At 46.6% G+C, this 25,355-nt stretch overlaps 1 protein-coding gene across 1 annotated transcript in view; it reads left to right on the top strand.

The window, feature by feature from the left end:
• Positions 1-25,355, top strand: part of GLMN (glomulin, FKBP associated protein) — a 450,060-nt gene that overhangs the window by 41,608 nt on the left and 383,097 nt on the right. The window contains exon 3 of the mRNA XM_085602181.1: positions 8,596-8,692. Coding sequence (XP_085458307.1) covers positions 8,654-8,692 — 39 coding nt within the window. The 5' untranslated portion in view covers positions 8,596-8,653. The remainder of the gene's footprint in view (positions 1-8,595; positions 8,693-25,355) is intronic.

The raw sequence follows: 25,355 nt of genomic DNA, 5'->3' as shown, positions 1-25,355 counted from the left end.
TTCTAGCAGGATAACTACCTCATCTGCAAAATCATGTATTGGGAAAGGCTCTGGTTGTGTAGTCCGATATTGCACATGATGTCAGGCAACATTGGGTCGTTCTTCAGGTGTTACTTGTTGACTGGTTGTCAATTATCTGAGATTATAGTGAGTGCAAATTGAGTGAGGTGCTAAATTTGGCAAGCCTCTCCGCCAAGTTGTGGTTCATGCTCTTTATTTTTTTTCCATTCTTTGCCAGAATGCATGGTTGGAGAGCATGTTTTTCTCACTTGGTAACAGGTTCAAATGTTGGTTGTTGTATGATTTGAATTATCTTATATAGGATTCAATGTAGAGTTAAAGGTTGGTCAAAGTGAGCGCTTGAGCCTTCCGTTACATTCATTAAAAGGGCCTTTTATAAAGATGTTAGTTTGACTCCCCTTTCAGTAAACAGGGAAGATCAAATTGCAGTGGTTTAGAAATCACACTGGCTACTGGCTGAGCACGACATGGTAAATAACCTCATACTCGCATTCATAAGTACTATTTGAATGTAAATGTAAATGTAGTGCATTTACATAGCGCATCGCACACCCCCGAAAGGGTCTCTCAGGCGCTGTACACATACCGCTGTGGAACCCTTCCTGGCCTTTCCCTGTGAAGTGCCCACTCCTGGGCACCCCCAAGGTGAAGCCAGACATCCTAGCGCTTTTGGGGCCGTTGTGGAGATTAAGCAAGCTATTGCCCAGAGTTGCAGAGTGGGACCCATGATTAGAATAGGCACCGAGGCGAGAATTATCGGGTCCGGGGAAATTGAGCCCAAGACCCGCCGAGGCGGGAATCGAACCCTGGTCCGGGCCAGACCTCTGCATCAGGGTCTGCCGCTCTAACCATTGAGCCACACTTCTCCACATTTGAGTCTCTTAAGGCATAGTGTGGTAATTCTGTGGAATATGTCACTTTAATATATGTCAAACTTATATTCCTACTGCATTCCAGGTAGCTGATTGCATCCCTTGAGCTTTGAGGCAGAGAGTGCAGGGCTAATGTGACCAGTTTCTTTCTATCCTTCTGGTGCAGGTTGTTTCCAATCAGCCTTCATTTTATTTTGACTCACTTATTTATTTATTCATTTCACATTTATATGGTGCAACGAATCATCCCCAGGGGGATCTCTCAGCGCTTGGCATCACACTAGCAGGAACCTCGCCCTCACCGATCCCCTAAAACAACCAGGTTTTTAGGCTTTTCTTAAAGTGTCCCAGAGAGGTGCAGCGACGTATCTCTTCCGGCAACCTGTTCCAGTGAAAGGGGGCCAAGTGGGAAAAAGCACGCCCTCCCATTCTTGCTTTATTGATCTTACACGGAACTAACAGGTTTTGATTGCTAGACCTCAACTGGCGACCCGGGACATAAGTGCTTACCTTCTTCCTTAGGTATACTGGTCCCAGGCCTCGCCTAGCCTTGAACACTAATGTAAGAAGTTTAAAGACTGCTCTCTTTCTGACTGGCAACCAGTGTAAGGCTTGCAGCAGGGGTCGAGACGGAGAACGTCTAGGCTTGTTCAAAGCCATTCTTGCAGCAGTATTTTGCAGAACCTGGAGCTTGGGAAAGGAGGCTCCCCCAGTTCCGAGGGCCACCAATCTGTCGTCCACAGTTCCTCCGCCTTCCCGAGCAGGAGTATCTCCGTTTTGTTGGAGTTAAGCTGGAGGAGGTTGTCCCCCATCCAGGCAGCTATGTTCAACATACAGGTCTTAAATTTGGCCTTGGTGACAGCAGGATCCGATTCGAATGGGATAATCAACTGCGCATCATCCGCATACGAAATCGTCTCAAAGCCGCAAGCTCTTATAATGACGGACAAAGGGGCCACATATATGTTGAACAGAGTAGGGCTTAGGATGGAGCCCTGAGGTACCCCCTTATCAAGAGGGGTGGTTACTGACGCATATGAGTCTAATTTGACACATTGTGATATATTAGACAGGAAGATTTGCCGCCAGGCCAGTGCTAGTCCTCCGACACCAATCTCCTGCAGTCTGCAAAGCAGAATGTTGTGCGAGATGGTGTCGAAGGCTGCTGACAGATCAAGGAGCACCAGCATGGTCGGAGTCCCTCTGTCTAAGAACATCCTAATGCTGTCAGTAACTTCCATCAGGGCCGCCTCCATGCTGTGTGACCTGCTCGAAAACCCGATTGAGCTGGGTCCAGCAATTGATTCTGTTCCAAATAATCTGTCAATTGCTGATCAATCGTCTTCTCCATGACTTTCGAACAGCATGGGAGGAGGGAGATTGGCCTATAATTTTTCATCTCTGCCGGATCTGCTGACGATTTCTTCAGGAGAGGTTTGATCACAGTGGCGGCTCCCCCATTAGGGCGTGGGGGCGTCGCCCCACTGCTTTCTCGCAGTGCGAGAAGACAGAAACATAAACGGTAAAAACGACTATTTATGTTTCTGCCTTCTCGCATTGCGAGAAAGCAGAAGTGCCTCTGTGCTTGGTTGGGGGCGCGAGGGTGGGCGGTCCTTCTCGCGGGCAGGGGGGGAGTGGCTTACCCACTGTTGTGGGTACTGACTGTTTGGCCGTCGGCCCTGAGCCGAACAAACAGTCAATACCCACAATAGTGGCTAAGCCACTCCCCCCCCTGCCCTCGAGCAGGACCACCCACTCTCCCTTTTTCTCTATGCAGAGAAAAGGTTCCGGCCGGGGCGCTCGCCTGCTGCGCCTATCGGCATTTAGATTGGTGTGCGTAGTGCGTCCGTTGCGTAGCGGAGGGAAGCAGGAAGCTGCCTGCTTCCTGCAGCAGGAACACGAGGACTCGCCAGTGACCGGCCTGGAGCGGAGGCGGTGTGGTACCCCGGCACCCACTCAGGTAGGTAGGTTTAATCTTTGATTTTATAATTTTATTGTTACCTTATTCCCCCCCCCCCCCCGCGAACCCCCCTCCCCTTCCCTCGAGCATGCCGGCTGCCGCTGTGTTTTATAGCTAGAGTTTTCCAAGTTGTATGAGTAAAGCCATAATCAAGTACAGTTGTCTTGGCCTCAATGCAAAGCATGGGGAAAATTCCACCGAAAGGGCGCAATAGAAATAATATTCTACCAATACACGATAGCGAGGGATACATTCCACAGGCAATAAACATAGAAGAGACATCCAACTGAACTGATAGAAGGGGCATGTCTGTGGAACGGGTCAAAGACTGAACCATTCCCTATACGAAGGTAGAAAGGAGACATTTTCTGGCACATTGTAAATGATTTCATGATCTGCACCGAGCAGCAAGGAAAGTAGTGCATGGACCGTCGTGCGTGTTGGAATTAATTGTACCAATCCCTTGATTGCCAGCGAGAAAATTAGGCCATATAGAAATTAATTGCGTATTATTCAAAGACAAAAATGTGAAGTCAGAACCGTGATTTGAAGATGCTGACGTCGGCATGTTAACAATGTCCTTAATATGCATTATTAGAATTAAATATTAAACATGGTTCACGGGATATTACTACTGCGTTATGCCCTAGGAAAGTTATGTACATTCCGTATTTTCTTTTAGTTAATCATACTTTTTCAATGTTATTTAAATGCATTCATTTTCGTCTGGTTACTACATCACCAATATGTGTTATAAGAATAAATAATGATTTGTTTTGCTATAACACTTGCTCCCACTCTGTAGGAAGTTTCGTCGCAGGATTAATGGCATTATGCAAATTAATTGAATTTAATTTATTGACCTTGGGATAATAAAAGGCTGAGTCAAGCGAGAAAATGTAACCTTCAGTTTAAAAACAGATATCAGTCGGGAAGTTCAGCTTCATATCTGTATATCTGCATATCTGTAGGGTGCTGAGTTGTGTTGTCGGAGAAGGCCACACAGGAAAGGATAGAGAGGGAGCGATTTAGTGGTAAAATGTTTTTCGGGTTTATGTAATTTATCACTCAACTGTTTTAATTATTCAAGATGTGGTGGTCAATTGGCGTGCAGTAGGGTCCGAACCTCTGTGTCACTGCACCTCCTGCACTGGAGGACAGCTACAGCCATGGAAAGATAAAGCCACTGATGATTCCTAGGAATTATATTAGAGATTGTGACCGCTTCTTGTCAGGGAAGAATATTTTTCCCCTTGTTCACGATGGGGAACATGAACTGATGCCCTACAGACTCACAAGTTGGGTGCAGATGAGGGAGAGTGTGGAATACATGAACATTTCTGCCATAAGAGGGCTTAAGTGTATTACCGTTTCTTGGAGTAACTGCAGTGTTGGATATGTGCATCTGAGAGACAAAGGTTGCGTGTAAAGACTAGGGGTACTGTGTGTATGGCTTAATCTTGTATGTTTGTGAGAGGGCTGTTGGTGTGTTTGCTATGACACAAGGCAGGTATATTTTTGAAAGTGCTGGCTTAAGTGACTGGGGACACTTCACCCATAGTGTGATTGTGAAGGACAGCATGTCCCTGTGCTTGTTTTCCATGTGTAGCTGTTTTTAGGTCTGGCTTTGTTTAATATGTTCATAGTGAGATTTTATGTTTAACAGATCTATGGTTAGTGTGCTTTTGTGAGTTTGTATGCGGTTGTGTTGATTTTTTTAATGTGTCCCTGAGCCCCTTCCCCTGCCGCCCTACCACTTTGAAACATCACCAGCCACCACTGTTTGATCAATGCTTTCTTCCATTTGTTTGGAAAAATAGTGGTGTGCAAGGAGATGTTACAGACTGCCGAGAGCGAGGCTGCTAAGACCGTGGCCATTTCTGCCATGATGAATTCTATTTCCTTTTTTGTCAGGTTTCTCTTCTGGTACATGACTAAAACCACATTCATCTGCCATTAACTTACCTACTTTTTCTCCTCCTTCCAACTTTTCCCTTTCTTTCTGAATTTCTTTGACACCCTTGAAAAAACTTTGATCATTGAGTTCTTCCATCCAACCTTCTGTTAGTGTCACTGCCACAGCTTTTACTTGGCGTAGTTCTTCTCTTTCACACTTTACACGTCACACACCCTTTCTTGGTCAGGTCTTTTCTCATCTTCCTACTCCTCTGATTTTGTGTCCCTGCTGCCTGTTATCTTTACTATCTCTTTACCTTTACATATTTTTAATTCTATCTTTTGTGTCCTTTCTCTGATGAGGAATCATTCTCTCCTTTCTTCTCTCTGCTCCACAATTCCATTTCTTTGTGCCTTTTTACAGTTTGACAATGGATGTCTCAGCTCACTTTAAATCAAGCAAACACAAAATAGTTTTTTCCTGCTTTCTGCTATCTGTATAGCAGAAAGCTATTTTCTTTCTTTACTCCATCACCTCTCTTCTGTCTGCAATTTAAAATAATCTTTGACATCTCTTGCTTCCACTGAATGCATTTCTTCTGTTGCTCCTGTCATTCTCAACTATTCTGTATCTTTAACATACACCCTTTTTACCTTTCAGACTTATCCTCCCTACTATGTTAGTCCCTCTTTACTGCTCTTCCTATTAGTTGCTCATAACTCTATTGCACCTGCTTTACCTTGGTGGCCGCTGTGAGAAGTTGGCCTGATATATGATGTCACTAGTTCTAGTGTACACCTTGTATCAGTCCAAACAACCCTTATGGTGATTGGTTGTAAAGTCAACCTTATAGACCAGCTATCCTAGTGGTAGCTTGGACAAGAGCAGTCTTAGGCTAAACTCAGTATGGCATGTGAAACCAGCTGTTATACCAATTGCAATCCCTTGAATACCAAATGAAAGGACACCACAACAGATATATTATAAAAAAATAGAATGTATTTATTCTAGTCACAATACCCTCAGCACTCTTTATGAGATTCGAGGTAAGTACAACACAGTCTTATTTAAGCATACATAAGTCACACAGGTAAGTAATACAGTTAGGCCCTAGGGGCCATGCAAACCATATACTAAGTAAGTGGTATAAGAACCACTGTCACGAACACAGTTTAGGCCTAGGCCTAGGGAATCGCTGGGGCTACACTATACTACCAATGGTTAGAAAGTGGGAGGCCCACGGGATTCAGGTGCAGAGTGGAAACACTCACGCGTAATGCGTAAAAGTCGATAGAATAGTAGTAATTAGAAATTAAGAGTTTTAGGACACTTCGGAAGGAGCTAAGAGTTAGAGACACTAGGACAGTCAATACCCTTGTGAGCACCGGAGTCCTCAAGTTACCTAGCCCACGGGCTGCGGGTGTATAGGTGTGAACTTGCGTCGGGTTTCGTCGTCGACTCCTATGGATGCCTGAAGAAAGATGCTGACAGGCAGTCAGTGAAGAGTGTCCGGTGTATTCCAAGGATGGAATCAAGAAGAAGGATACCTGCAAGCAGAGGGGACAGAGTCCAGGTCACCAGCCAAGAGACAGGAAGGAACCAGGAAGGAACTAGGCGATGTCGTGAAGATGCAGGTGAAGAGGTGAAGCTTGTCACAGCAGCCACGGGTACCAGGAAGCGTCGAGGACGGCCAGAACCAGGAGGCGAGCTGTCCCACGAAGGCTCTTGCTGTCGGCGGCATCGATGTCGAGTTAGGACCCAACAAGCCTTGGCAGGCGTAACCCACGCAGGATGGAGGACTTGCTTCTGTCGCAGACCAGGAAGGTCTGGGGTGCTTCCCTTTCACAGGGGAGCGGGTGCCAGTCTGGAGGAGCCGGACCAGCAAGGCAAAGTTGAAGGTTCGTCGTCACAGGGGTCACTAGCCAACGGGCCAGCAACCGGACAACACTTCGAGCAACTCAGGTGCAGAAGGGCCCCACGCAGAACACGTGAAGCGTGGCTAGCTGATCTTCTTTGCAGATGGTGCTCGGGATTGGGGCTTCTCAATTCCCCAAGCACAGCCTTGAGGAAGCCTCAGAAGTCGCGCTAGTCAGTTACTAGCCACTTTTCCCAAGTCGCCGGTCCCTCGTCGCCTCCACGGGTCTCAGCTTTGCTGTAGATGTGGATCTGGTTCAGAGGTGTCTGGAAGTCTCGGCGCTGGTCAGTCTCTGCAGTCGTCCCTCGTAGGATCAGTCGCAAAGCAAGCAGCGGTCGCTGGATGGTGCCTGGTTGCCCAGGGTGGTCACTCCTTGGCCACAAGGGAGATTCTTCAGTCTTCTTCCGTAGTTGAATGTCGAAGGTCCAGAGTTTCTGTTCAAGATGCAGGTTCAGGATAATCTAAAGTCTTAAGGACCCAGCTCCCACTCTTATACTAATCTGGGGGGCTGGTTTACCTGCTAGGTCCCTCCTATGGGTGGGACCAGGGAGGGGGGTGGTTACACCCCCTTCCCTTTGTCCAGTTTCGCGCCAGGACTGGGGCTGGAGTGCCCCAGCACCGGTTTGAACCGGACTATGCATGGGACACCTTGTGTGCCTCATTTCATTCATCCCTCCCTGCCCCAATACACTAAGTCCTGTCTAGGGTGGTGCTAGCAACTCCCACGGCAGTAAACCTATTGTCCAAGCCTCCCTCGCTGGAAGGACTCCCAGCAGCAGGAGGTCAGACTTGTGTCTGTGGCAGCAGCATCCATTTTGTGATGCTGGGGCTCTGGTTAACTTTAACCGGGTAGTATGACTTTAACATGTCTTCTCCCTCTAGAAGGGGGGAATACTATCCTCACCACCAGGATCGGTGTGGGGGTAGTATTCCACAGTGTTAAACACCTTACACGACATGTTTACAGCTATAAGGACATGGTTCCGAAAGCTGCAGACAGGCTCAGCTCATGCTAGAGCACCATCTCACATGTTAACAAGCAATCTGCCTTCAGGATTGTTAAGGCCTGCCATAGGAGTGACTGATAGGTTACCCATGTGTCTATATATAAGGTAGGCATAGGAATACTATGCCTAAGCAAGGGGTGATTACACGACCTTGCCCCAGCTGAGTGATCAGCCAGTTGTGTCATAATGGAAGGCCAGCCAGGGGTGGCATAATACATGCTGCAGCCCCTGGTAGGCCAGGGGTACACCTAGGCCCTGGGTACCGAGGTACACTGTACAGGGACCTATAAGGTGATCCTTACCAATTGGGTTATGTACCTAGAGTACATAGTATGAATTTAGAGAGAGAACAGCTGGGCTGTGGGTCTGATTAGCAGGCCCACAGCCACATCGAAGTCGAAAACCAGTGAAGCAAAAGCAAAAAGTGGGGGTGAACATAGAAAGTAGACCCTACTCTCCTACAGCCGCCCCTCTCCTATTAACTTATGTTCCTCTACATGTGCATTGTTTTCAAATCTGTTCATCTCTCCCTATCTTACTTGTCCTGTCTTATAAATTTCCATGTTTGGTCTTGCAGTTTGTGTCCTGCTTCCCTACTTCTGTTGACCACTCCTCGTCTTTGCTGTATTTTTGTGTTTGTTTTTGACTTTTACCACATACATTGTTTATATCTATTTTGTATAATGTATGTTCAGAGCTTTGCACCATCACCATATAAATTCAATGTACAGGTGCATTGACAGCACAAACATACTATTTAAATTCAGTAAATACAAGTACTGTACTGGGCACACACATGCACAAAGCATGTTCACCATTAGAAGAAACAATGTTTGCTTTTGAGCTATTCAATTATACATCTCTCTTTTAACTTGTTCAGCCTATTTTAATATATATGTACATTTTCCTTATTGTTTTCTTAGGAGGTGTGCTCTCATCGCATTTGAATTCCAGTAAAGTAAGAAAACAAAGTCATAGAAAATGGCTGTGGAGGAACTTCGCGCAGTAACACAACGATGTGTGAGTAATTTGTTATACCAACCAGATAAAGAAAGTCAGTCTAGTTTAGTATTGTGTATTGTTTGATTTAAGCCAAAGAGGTGAATAAATATGACGTAGACAATTATCATAACATATTAAAAGGAGTTTCATGTGCAAATAATCTTTAAAAAAGTTATCCACAATTGTACCCATCGGTCAACCTGCACAAATACAAGTGAGACAATCCAATAGCACGTTACTGGAAAAGTAACAGCTTAAAACACCAACCCCCAACAAATAATATAAAAACAAACTAAAATCACACCAGCCTGCATTCCATTATTCTAGTGTTCAGTGTTTTCTTACACTCCTAGCCTAAGTTAAACATCCAATTAACCAATTTATAGTGTGAATAAAGTTTCTAGGCCCTTACCCAAACTAAACACTAAGGTCACGTAATGAGCAACACTCCTAACATTGTAGTCAAAGCTTACATAAAGTGCAGTGTGCCCCTTTGCAGTGTAAATATTTACATTATATTTAACCTATCAGTTGTCCAGGAGATCACAATTAACCCCTTCAGCGCGGCGCGGATTTCCGCGCCACGTTGAAGATTCCGTGCGCGGGCGGGGCCATGACGGAACGGTTCCGTCATAAGCACAGCCCAACCGACGTGCATGACGGAACCGTTCCGTCAAGCGCGTCGAAGGGGTTAAATAGATTCTTATTTATTTTGACCTATGCACCATACTTCTAACAGGTTGAGCCGCCTATACATATTCATTTGGGTTATAAATCGAACTTTACCACCTCTGCAGATGTTATCCACTCATCTGAACTAAAGAACTCGCCAAACATATAGTGTCATTCAGCTTCTTTTTGTTCAAAGGACAGTGCAGCAAACAAATGAACATGCTTGTTTGACAACATCGTCCTTAGTGATACGGGAATATTTGTAAACTGCTTTCTGGCTCAGACTGTTCGCCACTTTTTCCAGAATTTATCAACTCTGTAACATAGTCTGACCGAACTGCATTCGATTGTGGTTGATAGTAAGTCCCAAAGGCATCATATCTGAAGCTCTCTAAAAACGGGCAGTTGACCATGACTACTTTCTTGTTCGAAAGTAATACAAAATGCCAATAGGTGAAGTTAAGATAATGTACGTTGATTGGAGCAATGACAAGTAAACTCCAACACAAAATCTTTCCATGCTGAACTCTATTATAGTTCTATGAGAATCTGGCTCAGTATATGATGTACACTTATGTAAGTGGACACCTTGCACTGATCCAGATGACCCTTATGGAGATTTTAGTGGTCTTAGACAACCTTAGAAAGCTCTCTAAGTGGTAGCTGTGAAGAGCAGGCAGAAAGAGAGTAAAGCATCTTGTTTTACCAGAACATAATCTTATAAGTATAGAGTAAGTGAAAAATAACCATACAGTGTTTTTATACAATTATGTATTTAATATAAGACACTCACTAACACGTACAGGTGTCTCCTACCCAGAAATAAACACAATGTACAAAATACTTTACGATAAAAACAGGTAAGTAGCACTTATTACACATTGGTCACCAGGGGGGAACAAACCATATTGATTGATTGATTGATTGAGGTACTTATAGAGCGCAGCTATCACCCTACGGGCATCTTGGCGCTTGCATTGGGAACCCATCCTGGTTTTTCCCTGTAAGATAACCCGTACTGGGCATCCCCAAGGTGAAAGCCAGGCATCCCGCCGCGGGGGGCCGTTGTGGAGATTAAGCAGGCTTGTTGCCCAGAGCTGCATAGTGTGAACTCGTGCTTAGAGTGGGCACCGAAGCGAGAATTATCGAGTCCATGGACAATTGGGTTCTGGACCCTGCCGCGTCGGGAATCGAACCCAGGTCCCGGGTCTGATCTCTGCTTCAGGGTATGCCTCCTCTAACCAGTGAGCTACACTTCTCCACTAAATACTAAATAAGTGGTATGCGAACCACAGCTCGAGTCAAGACAGTACCCAGAAGATGAAGAAGTGTAGGGGACCCAAGGAACCACCCGAGGTAAGTAACTAGGAGCCCCATAAAGGTCGTGTGCTATGTGGGAACACGATCGTTGTGGTGAGGATGAAGATCTTGGTCACTGGAGATGCTTGAGGTTGGGGCTACTTGGAGCCTGAAGAGCTTGGTGGAAGGAAGCCAGTAAGCCTTTGCAACTGCAAGTCGACGCGGTGCATAGGGGTTTGGTTCCAGCGGCTCCAACGCGGGATACTGGCCTCAAACTCAGTGAGAGGATAGGGCAGGCCTCAAGGGATTTGAAGAACCACCTCCTGTGTTGCTGAGCCTGTCGGAGTCCGTGGGAGCTCAGGATCAGCAGACCGGTCAGCTTAGTTGCGGTGCTTGCAGATGCAGGTAGGTGACTCCTTCACTTCAAGGGAGATTCCTTCAGGTGTCTTGGATGCCCACAGCCCTTGGAAGGTTCATGTATGGTGCACAGGCACAAGTGTTGCAGCAGACGAGCAGGGTGACTAGATCAGGAGCAGCAGGAGGCTTCCTAGTTGCAGCCTTGATGCCCAGAGCAAAGTCCAGCAAAGATGGTCGAAGAAGAAGTGGTGTCTGAAATCTTGTCCCACGACGAATCTAGGGACCCACCCACCTGTAAGCCCTTGAATACCCTAAGGAAAGGGTTGGGACGATCCAGGGGTCCCTCCCTAAGGAGGGCTGGACAAGGGGGAGGATATTCCCCTGTCCTTTGTCCAGTTTCACACCAGAGCAGGGGCCAACGGCTCCCTGAAATGGTTTGAACTGAACTATGCATGGAGGGCACCAGGTGTGCCCTGCACGCAGACTACGTGGCGCTGGCAAGTGCTCCCACCCTGCCCCAATACACTAAATCCTATCTGTCACACCTCCCTGTGACAGGATACCTATTGTTCTGACTTCTCCTGCCCGAGCTTGGCCCAGCAGCAGGAGGGCAGAAACATGTCTCTGGCCGGCAGCAGCCCTGGCTTGCTGTCCGGGTCTGGAAAACTGGTACCGGGAGCACCGGGGGCCTCCCAAAGGAGCTTTACGGTGCATGGAATCATACCTCCCACACTGCAACATGTTTGATACCAAACATGATAGGATTAGTTGCAGCCAGTTTTGAGATGGTCACAGCGTAATGACGTGGTGCCCCACTATATATGTCATATGGCTGTCTCACTTACAACCTGGGAGAATAAACTCTGTAGGTCGTAGGGGTGTCCTGCTCATGCAGAGATACCCTCACACTTAGAACCAATCACTTCGCCTTCAGGATTGAAAGGCCTGCTCTAGGGGTGACTTATAGGTTTTAGGTGCAATGACCTAAGATATAGGGAAACCTATATCTTTCGTAAGTGGTGCTAGCACCAGCTTACACAGGCTGCAATAGCAAGACTGTAGTTGCAAATTGAGTGGTCTCCCATGGGTGGCATAATGCATGCTTCAGCCCATGGGGGACCCCTGGTGTACCTATGCCCTGGGTACTTTAGTACCATATAGTAGGGAATGATAAGTGTACACCAGTGTCCAATCTCGGATGTACCTAAGTACTTACTTCGTTAGGCAAATAAATACCTACTAATAATCCCAAAGGTTCGAACAGTCAAGTAAGACAGCAAATCTTTTTCAAAATTAGCCCCTACCCTCTGGAATTCCCTGCCATTGCCCCTACGAACAGAGACAGACCATAAAAAGTTTCGTAAGTCCCTTAAAACCTGGCTATTTTAATCTGTCCAACTCCAAAACATCTTCTTCTGTCTGTTCCTGAGTCTTGGCAAAGCGCTATGTGACCCTTGGGTGATATATGCACTCAATAAGAAACGTTGCATAGACATAGACTTACCAAACCAATTTAGGGGAGAAAGCACAGCGACTGGGGTCCTGATTAGCAGGATCCCAGCCAGACTAGTAAGAAACCGCATTATATCAAGCAAAACGTGGGGGTAACCATAAAAGCAGATCCTACTTTCCTATAAATTCTATTTAATAAATGTAGATACATGACCTAATTGTAGCTTCAGCTTCCATCTTCATATGTTAGCAGCTTTTATATCTTTTACGTACTTTTGTAGAGCACCCTTTTAATCCATACACAACAGATGAAACAGCTGGCTTCTATTTCTACAATTATCCATATCTCTTTTCAAGGAAAGGTTTTTAACAGAGTTTTATCAGTCTTTTTCTTGCAGCCACTAAGGTCCCATCTAAAGTATCTTTTGGGGGTAGCTTGAAAACTTTCCAAATGTTATCCATGGATTCATTAGCCCTTTGAGCCAATAAGTGACGTTTTATCAACTGCCTAAATGTACAATCTGGTGATATCTTTAAACTCAACCAATAATTCATGATTCTTTGTCAGTATTTTAGTTTAATGTTCAACAGTCCCAGCTCTAATCTTGGCACACTGTTTACTGTGCCTTTTGGAAGTCCAAACCATTCTTTCCAGATATTCATTTTTATTGTCTGCAGTCAAGTTATGTTGGACTCAATGAAAATCTTGCAGTCCTAGAGCAATATATTTAAATTTTTTAGGTTGTAGGCCTACTTAAACACTTCAATAGACTTGTGCCCCCAGGCTATGTCCTAATTTTGTTAAGGAGACCGCTATATCATTTGCCCTCTGTTCCTGAATATGTATATGTGGTTTAAAATGTAGATTTTCTTTATAAAGGTTGCCCAGGTATCTATATTTATTTGCTGTCTCCAATTTCTCTGCATTAGGTCACCAATTCAGATTATTTAGCTTTTTCCTAAACTTCGAAAATATCATTACTTGTGTTTTAGTAATATTTATATTCAAGTCATTGGCTTAACAATATTGCGAGAAAGCAGCTTATTGTCTTTAGAGACCCATGGGAGTACGATCCATTAAAATGGTATTACCTGCATAAAATATAGCTGGAATTAACTTGCCTTCCAATCTTGGTGGGTGCATACAAACAAGACTAAGTATAATCAGGACATTTGCAATGTGAGAAAAAAGGAGTGGGGCAAGTATGCATCCTTGCCTAAGACCATTGAGCGTGTCGATTTTCTTAAAGAATCCATTACTTCTCAATTTGACATGGGTCCAAACTCAGTAATCCAAGTGGAATGTTCAAGTTAAACAATTTTTTCCATAAGAATCCCCAGTTGATCGTATCAAAAGCCATTGATAAATCTATGAACGCCACATAAATTGGCTGATTTCTGTTAAAGATCTATTCTTTAACCAGCAACTTTAGTGCAAAGCACCCTTCCACTTTTGAGTGACCTTGCCTAAATCCTAATTGGACTTTAGACAGGATCGTCTCCATTACAACCTACTCTTCAAGGGCTATTAAGAGATGCTTAGCACAAATTTTACTCGGGATGTCAAGCAAAGTTATTATCCTATAGTTTTGTGGGTCAGTTTGTGATCCCTTTTTGTAAATAGGGACACGTATACTTCCCTTCCAAGACTCAGGAGGTTTATTTCCTTGGACTACTGCAGCCATCACAGGTGATAGGACATGGGCCCATAATTCGGTCTCAAGTTTTAATATGTCTACTGACAGGTCATCTGGGCCTTGAGAACGTGAGCTCTCGATTCCTTATGGTTGTTTCTATCTCCCTAATAGAGGGAATTAGGGTATGGTAACGGATTCTTTCACTGTGCAATAAACAGCCCTTTTGGAAGTCCTCATATTCCTTGTTGTATTTGAGTTCTCTGGAACAATACAGGTCAAATCTATAATTCACCCATAGCTCCTCATTCACGGGCGAAGCTTCTAGTTTTGCCTAATTTTAGGAAGCTGACTCTTTATATAGTGGCCCAAAGGAGGTACACTGTAAAGAGTCCAGGCAAACCCCAGTTGGCTGACAGAGGCACATATGATAACCCAAATGTTCTCTTTTGTGGTAGAGTGGGCGAGCAGTCGGGCTTATTAGAGGGTAGTGCTAAGCATTTATTGCATTCACAAATGCTGGCGCAGGATCTCCCTGGCTCACTGGAACTTTGGGTAAAAGTTGCTCCCCTTTCCTACACTTTCTCCTTCTTCTTTTCTTCTGGGGCCAACTAATACTAACAGTAGATTCAGCACCTCCAGAATCCTTGGGAGAGGTCTGCCGCTGGACTAGTTCCACATTTGGGCTCAGACCAAACTCTGGGAGGTAATTTCCAAGAAAACAATCAAGGTGGCGGTGTGTGCTCACTACCACCTTTCTCCACCTAAGGGACCCAGCTATTTCCAGAGGTACTTAAGTCATAGGCTTATCAGAGACCTCCCCTGGGATTGCTCTTACTCTTCTAGTCTCACATGGGATATACTGGTCTGAGGTTACCCAACCTCTCATGCACAATGGTGTGACTGGCACACGTATCCCTAAGGGCAGTGGTTGGGGTTCCATTCAACATTGGGTGGTGGAAGTGACTGCTTCTCTCTGGAATCACCAACTCACCTTCTGGGCCCACTTCCCAGTTTAAAGATACAAGGATGTCCTCATCTGAGGAATTATCACCAAAGGTAACACTGGCAATCCCTGGAGGAATAGTAATGGGTTTGTTTTTAGAACAGTCAAAGCAAGCCTTTTTAGGATCCCAGGCCTAACCTTGGTACCCACTTTTGTTTTGCGAGGTGTCTTGGGGCCCACCTTCATGGAAAGGTTTTTAGGGGCTAAAGAGGACTCCTTATCTTTGTCTCTAGAGTGGGCCAACTTCTTCTCTGAGGGGGGTGGGGAGCTTAGCAACCCCTTTCATTTGTTCACCCCCTCCAATACTATTTTTAGATCCTCTACTTATGACCTAGTACCTAGTAGTCAGCCTTCTTCCCTAACTCCTGGAAAGAGACCAAACCCAGGCTTACCAGGTATTGATGCAACTTTTCAGAACTACAGTTACTTAACAGATGTTCTTTCATAAGAAAATGTTAAAGCCCATTATTTTGCACCTGACGTTCCTTCAACCAACCACCTGGTGTTTTAACTGAAAAGGCTACAAAATCAACCCAGGACTGACTCAAGGTTTTCTGAGTCTCCCTGAACTTAATTTTATACTCCTCAGTGGTATAGCCAAAGCCCTCAATCAAGGTTCCCTTCATGAGGTCATAGGACTCCTCTCTCTCATCAAGTGTCAGGAGTCTATCCCTGCTCTTCCCTGAAAGCAGCTCCCAAGTAGAGAGTCCAATACTTATGGCTGAGTTTCCTCGTGCTACACGCCCTCTCAAGGGCTGTAAAACATTTGGGGATATCATCACCTTCTGTATATTTAGGGATAATCACTTTGGGGATCTTAAGGTCACAAGCTACTTCTTTCTCCCTATTTAAGTTTTTGCAGCCATCAGAAATGTGCCCTATGCCCATCTCAATCCTTTATTTTTCTATAGCTAGCATCTTGGCCTCATGGCCCAACCTCTTTTTGATCAGGCTCTTTCTCGTGTACTTCATCTGGGATACAACCAGAAGTACTGCCAGTAGGTGAATTTGAGACTTCCTCATCACTCTCACTGGCATCCCCATCTATTGTTCAATTAGCATTTTCTTCCCTGGCCATGGTGCTGTAATGCTCAGCAAGCAGGTTCTGCAGGTGAGCCTCTGTAGATTTTAGCCCCATGGCAAGGTTCCATGCTTTGCAGAGCTCCTGGCTATTACCCATTGTCTCGGACATGGTTTTAAAGTAGTTGGGATCTTTTTAGAACATTCTAGAAAGATTCTAAACACTTTTTAAAGCCTAACTAGCTAATATACGTTTAAAACTTCTAAACAACATGGACTGGGGGACTGGGACAATGCCCCAATAGACAGATTAGAAATTTGGAAAAAAAATTCAACATTTAAAAATATTTTTGGCAACTAAAGACAATTCTGGATTATTTAGTGGAATCACAATACTTACAGAGTGATACAGCAAATGCAAAGCCTTATTTCCCACCGCTGTACCACCAATGTAGGAAGATGGCTCTTTACATAGTGGACCAAAGTGATGTAAAAAGTCCAGGCACACCCCAGTTGGCTGACAGAGGCACAAATGATAACCCAAATGCTCTCTTTTGTAGTAGTGTTGGTGAGCAGTCATGCTTATCAGAGGGTAGTGCTAAGCATTTATTGCACATACAAAGGCAGTAAATGAGACACACACTCAATAAACAAAAATCCAACACCAATTTATACAAATAACACTTATTTTTATATGAATTTAGATACCAAGATCCTTGGAATCCGGTAAGTACTTTTCGAGTTATGATTTTTTATACGTTTCAAAAGTTGACAGTGCAATTCTGGAGCGCTAATGTTATCCTATGGAGGAAAAACATGTATTGCATTCGGGCACTTGTCAGCAACTTACATGTCCCTTCTCCTGGAGTTAAGGTGAGTAGGGGGCAAGGTCCAAGGCCACACCAACAGGTCACATCGGGCAGCATTGGGTCAGCAGGGTGCAGAGGTGTGTTACTGCGTCAGGTGTCCCATACACTTCAATGGAGATCAGTCCGGTTAGAAAGAGGCTGCAAGGGGGTTTGTGGGGCCAGTCCAGGGGAACCCACAAGGGGGCTTTACTTTTGAGATGTTTGGCCACTTAGGGACACCGTTGGGCCACTTCTTTTTGCGTTGGGTGTTCATGCAGGAGTCACTAGCGGTTGGAGGGGGCCTGCAAAAAGAGGCTGCAGGCAGCGACCTGTAGTCCAGACTGGACAGACCCAGGGATGGGCTCGGCTCTTGTGGGTCTCAGGGTCCCCTGGGCACCTTCACCTCCCTCGGACTCGGGCTTCGGGGAGCTGTGCAGAGGTACTTTGAGGTGTTTGGTGGCGGCAATCGGAGGCTCACTCTTAGTCTTTCATTTGGCAGGAAGGAGCAAAAAGGACAGCTGGGCCACTCTCAGTGTGGGTTTCACTGTCCCTGAAGTCCTTCTACGTGCAGGTTGGTTTTCCTCGGCATTGGTGTCCGGACTGAACACAACAAGCCTTGGCTGCTGCAAGAGGTCAATACCCCAGGTATTGGTACTATGCGGCTCCGGTCAGTCCTGGCGTCCTCCTACTGGAGGATGGGTCCGACCTGTAGGAGTACGGTGACCTCTTCCTAGGTGGCTGCAACTTCGATAGTCCAGATAGGCAGCAGGATGGTTAACCAGACCTTGCTTCTTTGGTGCCTGGGAATAGCTCCTCTACTCCAATGGAGTTTCTCTGATGATTGGCGAAGTATGTGCAACCCTTTGGGTTTCTTGCAGTCTGCACGGTGGCAGGACAAGTCGGTTGCTCTGTGAGGGTCGGGAGCAGCAGGCAGACTGGCAGGGTTGGCGCCAAGTTAATCGTGCTCCTCTGTTTTCAGGTCAGCAGTCCTCTTTGTCCACTCCTTCCTTTTATCTGCTAAAATCTGAGATCCTGGCATCAGGGGTGCCACCTAAATACTGTATTTAGGGGCATTATAGGGAGTCCAGTTGTAGGGAATGGGCTACCTACCTTTGGGGTGACTAAACCCTCATTATAAACACTTCCTGTGGGGAGTGAGCATAATCCTAACTTAGAGGACCTAATTCCACAAAAACCCAAGATGGTGGAATTTTCCTAGTCATGTTCACTTTAGGTAGCCCACCTGAGGGGTGGTACTAGCCTGAGGGTGAACATGCCTCTTGATTGGCTAATATTCCTGCCTGTATTAGTGCCAGAGGGGCCCAGGGCAGGGGGTGGAGTTTACTCTGCCTGGGTGAAGCCAAGGTCACATATCAAAGGCGGTGGAGGCCTGTGAAGCCTCCTGCCTTGAAATGCAGCTCACCAGTCATCCTGCCTAGAGGAGGTGAAAACACCTCCTGCCAGAGCAGGCATTATTTCTGACCTCAGAGAGTGTGGGCTCTCGCCTCCAGGGGTTCAAAAACATGTCTATGGTGGCAGGCTGGACAGGCCAGTCAGCCAACACGCTAGAGGTCGGTAGATATTCAGAGGGCACCTCTAAGGCACCTTCTGGGCGCATGTATTATTAAATCCATCACTGGAATCATTGTGGGTTTCAGTGAAGCCATTATGTAGCTGGGAAACTCGTTTTGACCAGTGCCCAGTACATACCTTAAGATGACTTCCCAATTAACTAGTACTGTCCAGCACAGGGGCATATCTGCTCATTTAGATATGTCCTCACATGTAAAACAGTGCACCCTGCCTTAGGGTGCTAAGGCCTGCTGTATGGGTGACTTACAAGTATTACATGCAGTGTTAAGGGACATGGCACACAGAGTGTGTACCATGTTGTGTTTTCCCTTTTAGAGCACCTTGTCATGCAGCTTGCAGTGGCAGTCTGCATGGGTTTGGTGCTTGATCCCTTAGAGTGGAACAATATATGCTGCTGCTCTTGGGGGCCATCTTTAATACCTATGCCCTAGGTACCAGGGGTACCACTTACTAGGGGCTAAAGACCTGGTCAGTTGGGTATCAATTTACCAGTTAACTTGTACTGGGAGAAGAGCACTGACACTGGAGACCTGGTTAACAGGAACCCAGTGCACCGCAGTCACCTCAGTCAAAGTTGCATCAAATACCAGGCAAAAAGTGGGGGGGACTACTGCAACAAAGGCCTAGTTTCCTACACAAATCCCACCCAAAGTTTTTCTAATTAATGACTGGATTTTAGAACTTCCTCCCTGTAAACCAAGGATTACCTCTGGCCAAATCCGATCCTACACTTTCCAATTAATCTGCCTGATCTATTTCCTAATCTCCATCCTGTAAACTCTTGTTAAAGAGTTCCTGGTGGTGAGGCCACTTTGAAACACTTCCCTAATTTTTTTTATTCTATACATGTTTAGCTTTATCTATCCCCGCTCACAGGCTAACCCTTGGCCTCTTACCCACATTTCAGGGCATGGATGCATAGCATCTAACGTTAATTACTAATTTATCGTATTCCAACAGTATCTCACAACGGGGATTTTTTTGATATACCATCAGGGTCTTCTGGATCATTGGTTCCCCCTTAGTTTTCAGATTTACAGACCAGATTATTCCATGATCATTCTTACTTTGGTAACAGTATGCGTTTGGCCAAGTGTCCCTTTCATTATACCCACCAACTAAAGATAACAAAATGGGTTTCTGATCACTCCCTGCCAAATCCGCTATTACTAAATCTCTAACCAAGTAATAATCCTCCATCGATATAATGGTGTAATCAATCAACGAAGACGTCCTACCATCATCAAAGGTTTCTTTGCCAGGGTGAATTCCCCTTATATCTTCAACTGACTGTCGTCATATTTAATGTTTTCAATACAGGAGCCAATTATCTTCTTCTGTGGTCACCAGAATTATTTATTAAGGACTGTACAGGAATGTGTAAGCTCTTTTCTTTTTGAGCTTGAAACTCATTCCAAAAGGCAAGATATTTAGCCTTAAAATCACCAAACGGAATAAAGGGAGCCATAGGAAGCCTAATATTTTCCTTTTCAAAAGGCATTCAAGTTTAGTAGGAAAATTCTACCTGTTGATAAGGCTAATGCAGCTCAATAAATGTAGAATGACAGAATTGTTTTGTGAGGTGCTTTATTGGCTGCTTGGTCTTTGCCACTGATTAAAATTCTTACATTGCAAATAAAGTGAAATAAGTTCAACATCAGTGCTTTTACTCTGAAACTTTTATCTACTCTCCGCAACAAAGTTTCCACACATGAAGGACAATTGAATTTTGCTGCAAGAGCTTTGGAACCCCTTTCAAACTTTGTGCATTGAGACACGCTAGCGTAGCCTTGAAAGAGACCATCTACCCTAAGTAAACTCTGTGATGAATGTTGTGCTTAGTTTGAGCCAGGGATTGCATGGGGAGCCCACTGGCACTCATATTTGGAGATCAGTACTTCTTTTTCCTCATCAAGCTTTGATTCAGCACAAGAGAGAGAGCACCTCAAGAGGAAAAGAAGCATGAAAAGAAGGACTGAAAAACAGTGACAAAGGAGAAATCAGAAATGGAAAAAAAACCTGCAAGAGTAAGATAAAGAGGCAGGGAGTGGTCATGGATTAAAGAAAGAAGCATGAAGCAAAATCAAGACTACACAGCCTTAGGGTGTGGTCAACCGCCGAGAAAGATGGCCGCACACTAGCGCAGCTCAGGCACAACTCACCCGGCCAGATCAATATCCATAATCTTATACGGCATGTGAAGAGCTGTCCCTTAGGCTACTAGTGCCAGCAACTACGGGGACTGTCCCTGCAACAAACGCGGTGTTAATCGGGTGCTGTAAACCGAAGATACGCCCCTGGCCTGTAATATCGTTACATTAAGTCGCGCGGCCGGGGTGTGGAGAAACGACCTCGACAGTGAGAAAAGGTAATCTACGTGGGCATAGAGCAGCGCATAGTCTAACGGCGTGTGGCAGTCGGAATGGCTTTGAGAGATTGCCGGACCCGGGGGCGGCTGGGCCCAAGAATGCTGTTGTGTGCAAGTGGTGACGACCGGCGTAGGAGGGCCACGAAATGGACTGTGACTGGGCCTGATGACGGAGTGTTGAACCGCCCGACAGTGTCATCGGCCCTCTGGACTGAAGAAATCCGCACCCTGCCCTGATCTCGGACTCCTGTGTGGAGACTGCTGAACGGAGTGAGGGGGCCGGCGATCGACCAGGGGGAAACACCGTGCGTGGCAGTGAAGTGTGTGAGGTGGACCGGCACCCCCAAGCAGAAGGCACGGCAGTGTTCTGTGGAATATTAAAGTAAGAAGGGATACCCGGTGAGAGGCATATACTGCACCAGTGCAAATAGTGGGGCCAACGGTGCGGAACCGGGGCATTTGGCCAGCGATCGCAAAGCACTCCCTTAGCGCCTGAAAGCTGCAGGATCAGGAGACACCCAAAGGAGCACTGATGAGCAGGAGACATAATTGGTGAACGCTGCCTTGGACGTGGTGGGGACTCTGGGATAGCCCCGCAAAGACTTCTACTGATTGAGAGTGGGCCCTGGAACCCCACCCCCCAGATTGAAGGAAGGTGCGCCAACAATTGGCTTGGGTACAAGACAGGGTGTGACGGGCGAAATCAAACAGGCAGGACAGGGCATTTGTCCTGAAGTAGGCGGTGGTGAGTAGCCTGCTGGACCCAGGGGCCCCGGCATACACTGGTGGCGCAATGGCGAGCGAGAAAGGTGGCCCCACGGCGACGCAGATGGAGCTCGATAAATACACCCTGCAGAAGGGAGTGGACGCAAAGGACAGGGGGCCTGAGGGCGCACAAGCTACAGTACAGCAGGCAGAGGACCAGCCTGAGCTGACCTTAAATGACGTCCTTAGAGCCCAGGATGGACAGTGTATCGTCCGAAATATCCCTAATCAGGGCGGACATTCACAATATGAATGCGAGAATTAAGGAAGTGGAGGCCACATCACTTGAGTTGATCAATGATTCCGCCATGCTTAAAAAACAAGTTAAAGAACTTCAGGTCAGTGCTAGTAGGATGGAAACGCAGCTGGACGATTATGAGGGGAGGGCCAGGCGCAACAACATGAGAATTCTTAGGGTACCTGAACGAGCGGAGGGGCAGGCGGCTGACTTGTTTATCGAAGACCTCATAACGCAGTACTTACAGCCCAAAGGCCTGTCCCAATTCTTTTCTGTCGAGCGTGGGCATAAGGTCCCGGGTGGTAGGCCGAGGCCTGAACTGCCACCTAGACCCATTGTAGAGTGAATATTTAATTTCCAGGACAGAGATGTCATCTTACATACGGCACGTTGCGCACCCCGGTCCACCTGGAAAACAATACAATACATTTTTTTCTGGACTTTACATTGAAAGTGCAAAAACAACATCGTAGTATCCTTGTAGTTAAACGTGCACTGCGCGAAAAAGTACTCCAGTATGCAATGATGTTCCCTGCCAAGCTAAGGGTCGAATCCGTTGGCAAGGTATGGTTCTTCAACAGCCTGGAGGAAACATGGGACTGGTTGGACGGTTGGCGTGCGGCTGGGAACCGTCCCCACCAGGAGCTACGTGGTCAAATAGGTAAACCTAAGCCAGGAAATGGTAACTTACCCAGGGGGGTGTAAGACACTATTGAACAGGTTAGAGAGGCCGAGGACTCCTACGCATGTATCTTGAGGGGACTTTCATATATGTAACTTTACCAGGCTTAAGCATGACGGGTGGCCGGGTATGCGGGCGGTTGGAGCAGGCGCCCCATGTTAGTGCTGCAGGGAGGGGGCGTTTAGAAGGGCTTCTTGTTACTGTTTTTATAAGATATGCACAATGTTTGCTGTTTTTTATGTTCCAGCTGATGAGTCACTATCATGGGTAGACAACAGGGATTCTCCTTGGGATGCAGGGGTGCTGGGGTGGGCAGTGAATGCATGTGAGCATCAAATTGATGACCGGCTGTTATTATGGCCAGCCCATCTGTGATGCCATTGAAAATCTTGTCGTGGAACAGTAATGGGCTGGGAGACAAGATTAAACGGACTGCAGTCCTTCAGTACCTACGTAGACATGCCCCCGATCTTGTTCTCCTTCAGGAGACGCACCTGCACGGTCACCATTATCTGGCGCTAAATTGGTGTGGGTACACTCTCCGGGCACACGCGGGTTTTACAACGGGCTCTAGGGGGCGACGATCCTGGTTAACAATAGAGTTCCGTTCATCCCAGGTCTGGTCTGGCAAGACCCACTCGGAAGATTTGTAGCCCTCGTAGGGACTTGGGAGGGATGTCATCTTAATTTGTGCTCCGTATACATCCCCCCTACGTAACACGCAGACACTTTGCCAGAATTAAGCACTGCACTTTTGGACATGCCAGATGGGATGTTAGTATTGGGCAGAGACATGAATGACGTGATGTCCCAGGAATGGGACAGGACTGCAAAACAAAGCAGGGCTGATGTGGCAGGGCTGCTGCGGTAGTTTGCTTCCGCGATGGGCTTATCAGACTTGTGGAGACTGAATAATTCTTCCTGCAGGCAATGCACACACAACTCCCCTGCACACGGCAGCGGGTCTCGATTAGATTATATTTTCACACAGTGCACCCAGGCGGGACACTTTCGTGGTGCCCATTACATGGCGCGAGGTATATCTGATCATTCCCCGGTGGAGATCCTGCTTCATGGCCCTATTGGAGACTTCACGCTCCCCCCTCGAATTGCACCCTGGCACCTCCGGGATAGGGACTTTCAGGATGAACTCAGGAAGTGCACTCAACAATACTTCAACGAGAACACGGGGTCTGTTGGCTCTCACTGTACACTTTGGGAAGGATATAAAGTGGTGATTAGGGGTTACATTCAGGCGGAGGTGGGTATAAAACGAAAACAAAGTCGCTCTAAATGTGATGAACTGTAGCCAGAGATAGAGGCCCTGGAGCGGGAACAGATGGGAGAGGTGCCAGATACTCAGGAGCTGCTCCTGCGACTCTGCCTTAAGCAGGAGCTGAGGGATCTGTGGGAAGATGTGGCGCACCATCATGCACTGGCCACGCACAGGCAATTATACGACGTCGGTGAGAAAACAAGTACGTTAATTGCATGGCTGGAGAGGCGGGACTGGGACTGGGTCGCGGAGCTCACAACAAGCACAAGAGAGTCTGTCTGCTCCATCACGGACATCGCGGAGGAGTTTGCGACATATTATGAGAAGATTTACCAATCAGTATCCACCAGGTCACTCAACGAGTCTGGAATTGTTGGCGGATCTGTCCTTGCCAACGGTGACGTAGGAGGACAGGAATGACATAGATTGAGACTTAACGGTGGAGGAGGTAGAAGGGCCATTAATGATCTCCAGTCGGGGAAGGCGGCGGGCCCTGATGGGCTACCTGCCGAACTTTTTAAGTGTATGGCAACCATAGTAGTGAAACCCATGTTGGAGATGTTTGTGGCTGCGCAACAAGAGGGCCGCTTGCCCACTGATCTATGAAGCGCCACGGTGGTGGTCATCCCGAAACAGAATAAACCAAAGGAGCTTTGTGGCTCTTACTGACCCATCTCTCTTCTAAATTTTGAAACAAAAGTATTAGCAAAGGTGTTGGCCAACTGACTGGTCCCGGTGGTCTCGTTGGTACACCCGGACCAGACCGGGTTTATGCCACAGTGTAACACCAGGCTTAACCTTCGGCGATTGTATGGGGTAATGCAGGCTGTGACTACCGAAACGGACGAGCCCATGGCGCTGTTGCCGCTCGACACACGCATGGTGTTTGACAGCATCAAATGGCCTTATATCCTGACTAGATTTGGACTGGGCCCCATTTTCGTGGCATGGGTCCGCATCCTGTATTGTGACCCTAGTGTCGGGTTCGGGTGAATGGGGTGGTATCTAGATCCTTCCTACTCCACAGGGGCACGCGTCAGGGCTGCCCCGTCCCCAATCCTGTTTGCGCTGCGCTGGCGCTCGAGCCATTGGCGGCATGGATCAGAGGTGACCCTATAGTGAGAGGAACAGATGTGTGGGCGGGAGTGGGAAGAACGTATATCATTGTACACAGACGATATCTTACTTTATGCAGGTAAGCCCCACCAGACATTTCATCGGCTTATAAGCATTATCTAGATTTTTGGTACCTATTATGGCTATCAAATAAATTGGGATAAATCCCTCATTTTTAACCTTGCTGGAGCACATCCCCCACTCACCTCTGACTGTGCGGCGTTGACGCACCAGGATAAGTTTAAATACCTGGGCATTTGGATCTCGCACTCCTCGGAGGAGTTTCTGCGCATGAACACTCGGGTGCAGTTGATAAGACTCTGCGAAGACATTGGCAATTGGCGTCAACTCCCCA

This window comes from Triturus cristatus, chromosome 4_2 (genome assembly GCF_964204655.1).
Source record: "Triturus cristatus chromosome 4_2, aTriCri1.1, whole genome shotgun sequence".
Taxonomy (NCBI): domain Eukaryota; kingdom Metazoa; phylum Chordata; class Amphibia; order Caudata; family Salamandridae; genus Triturus; species Triturus cristatus.
The sequence above is the reverse complement of the archived record's forward strand: the minus strand, read 5'-3'. Positions and strand labels throughout refer to the sequence as shown.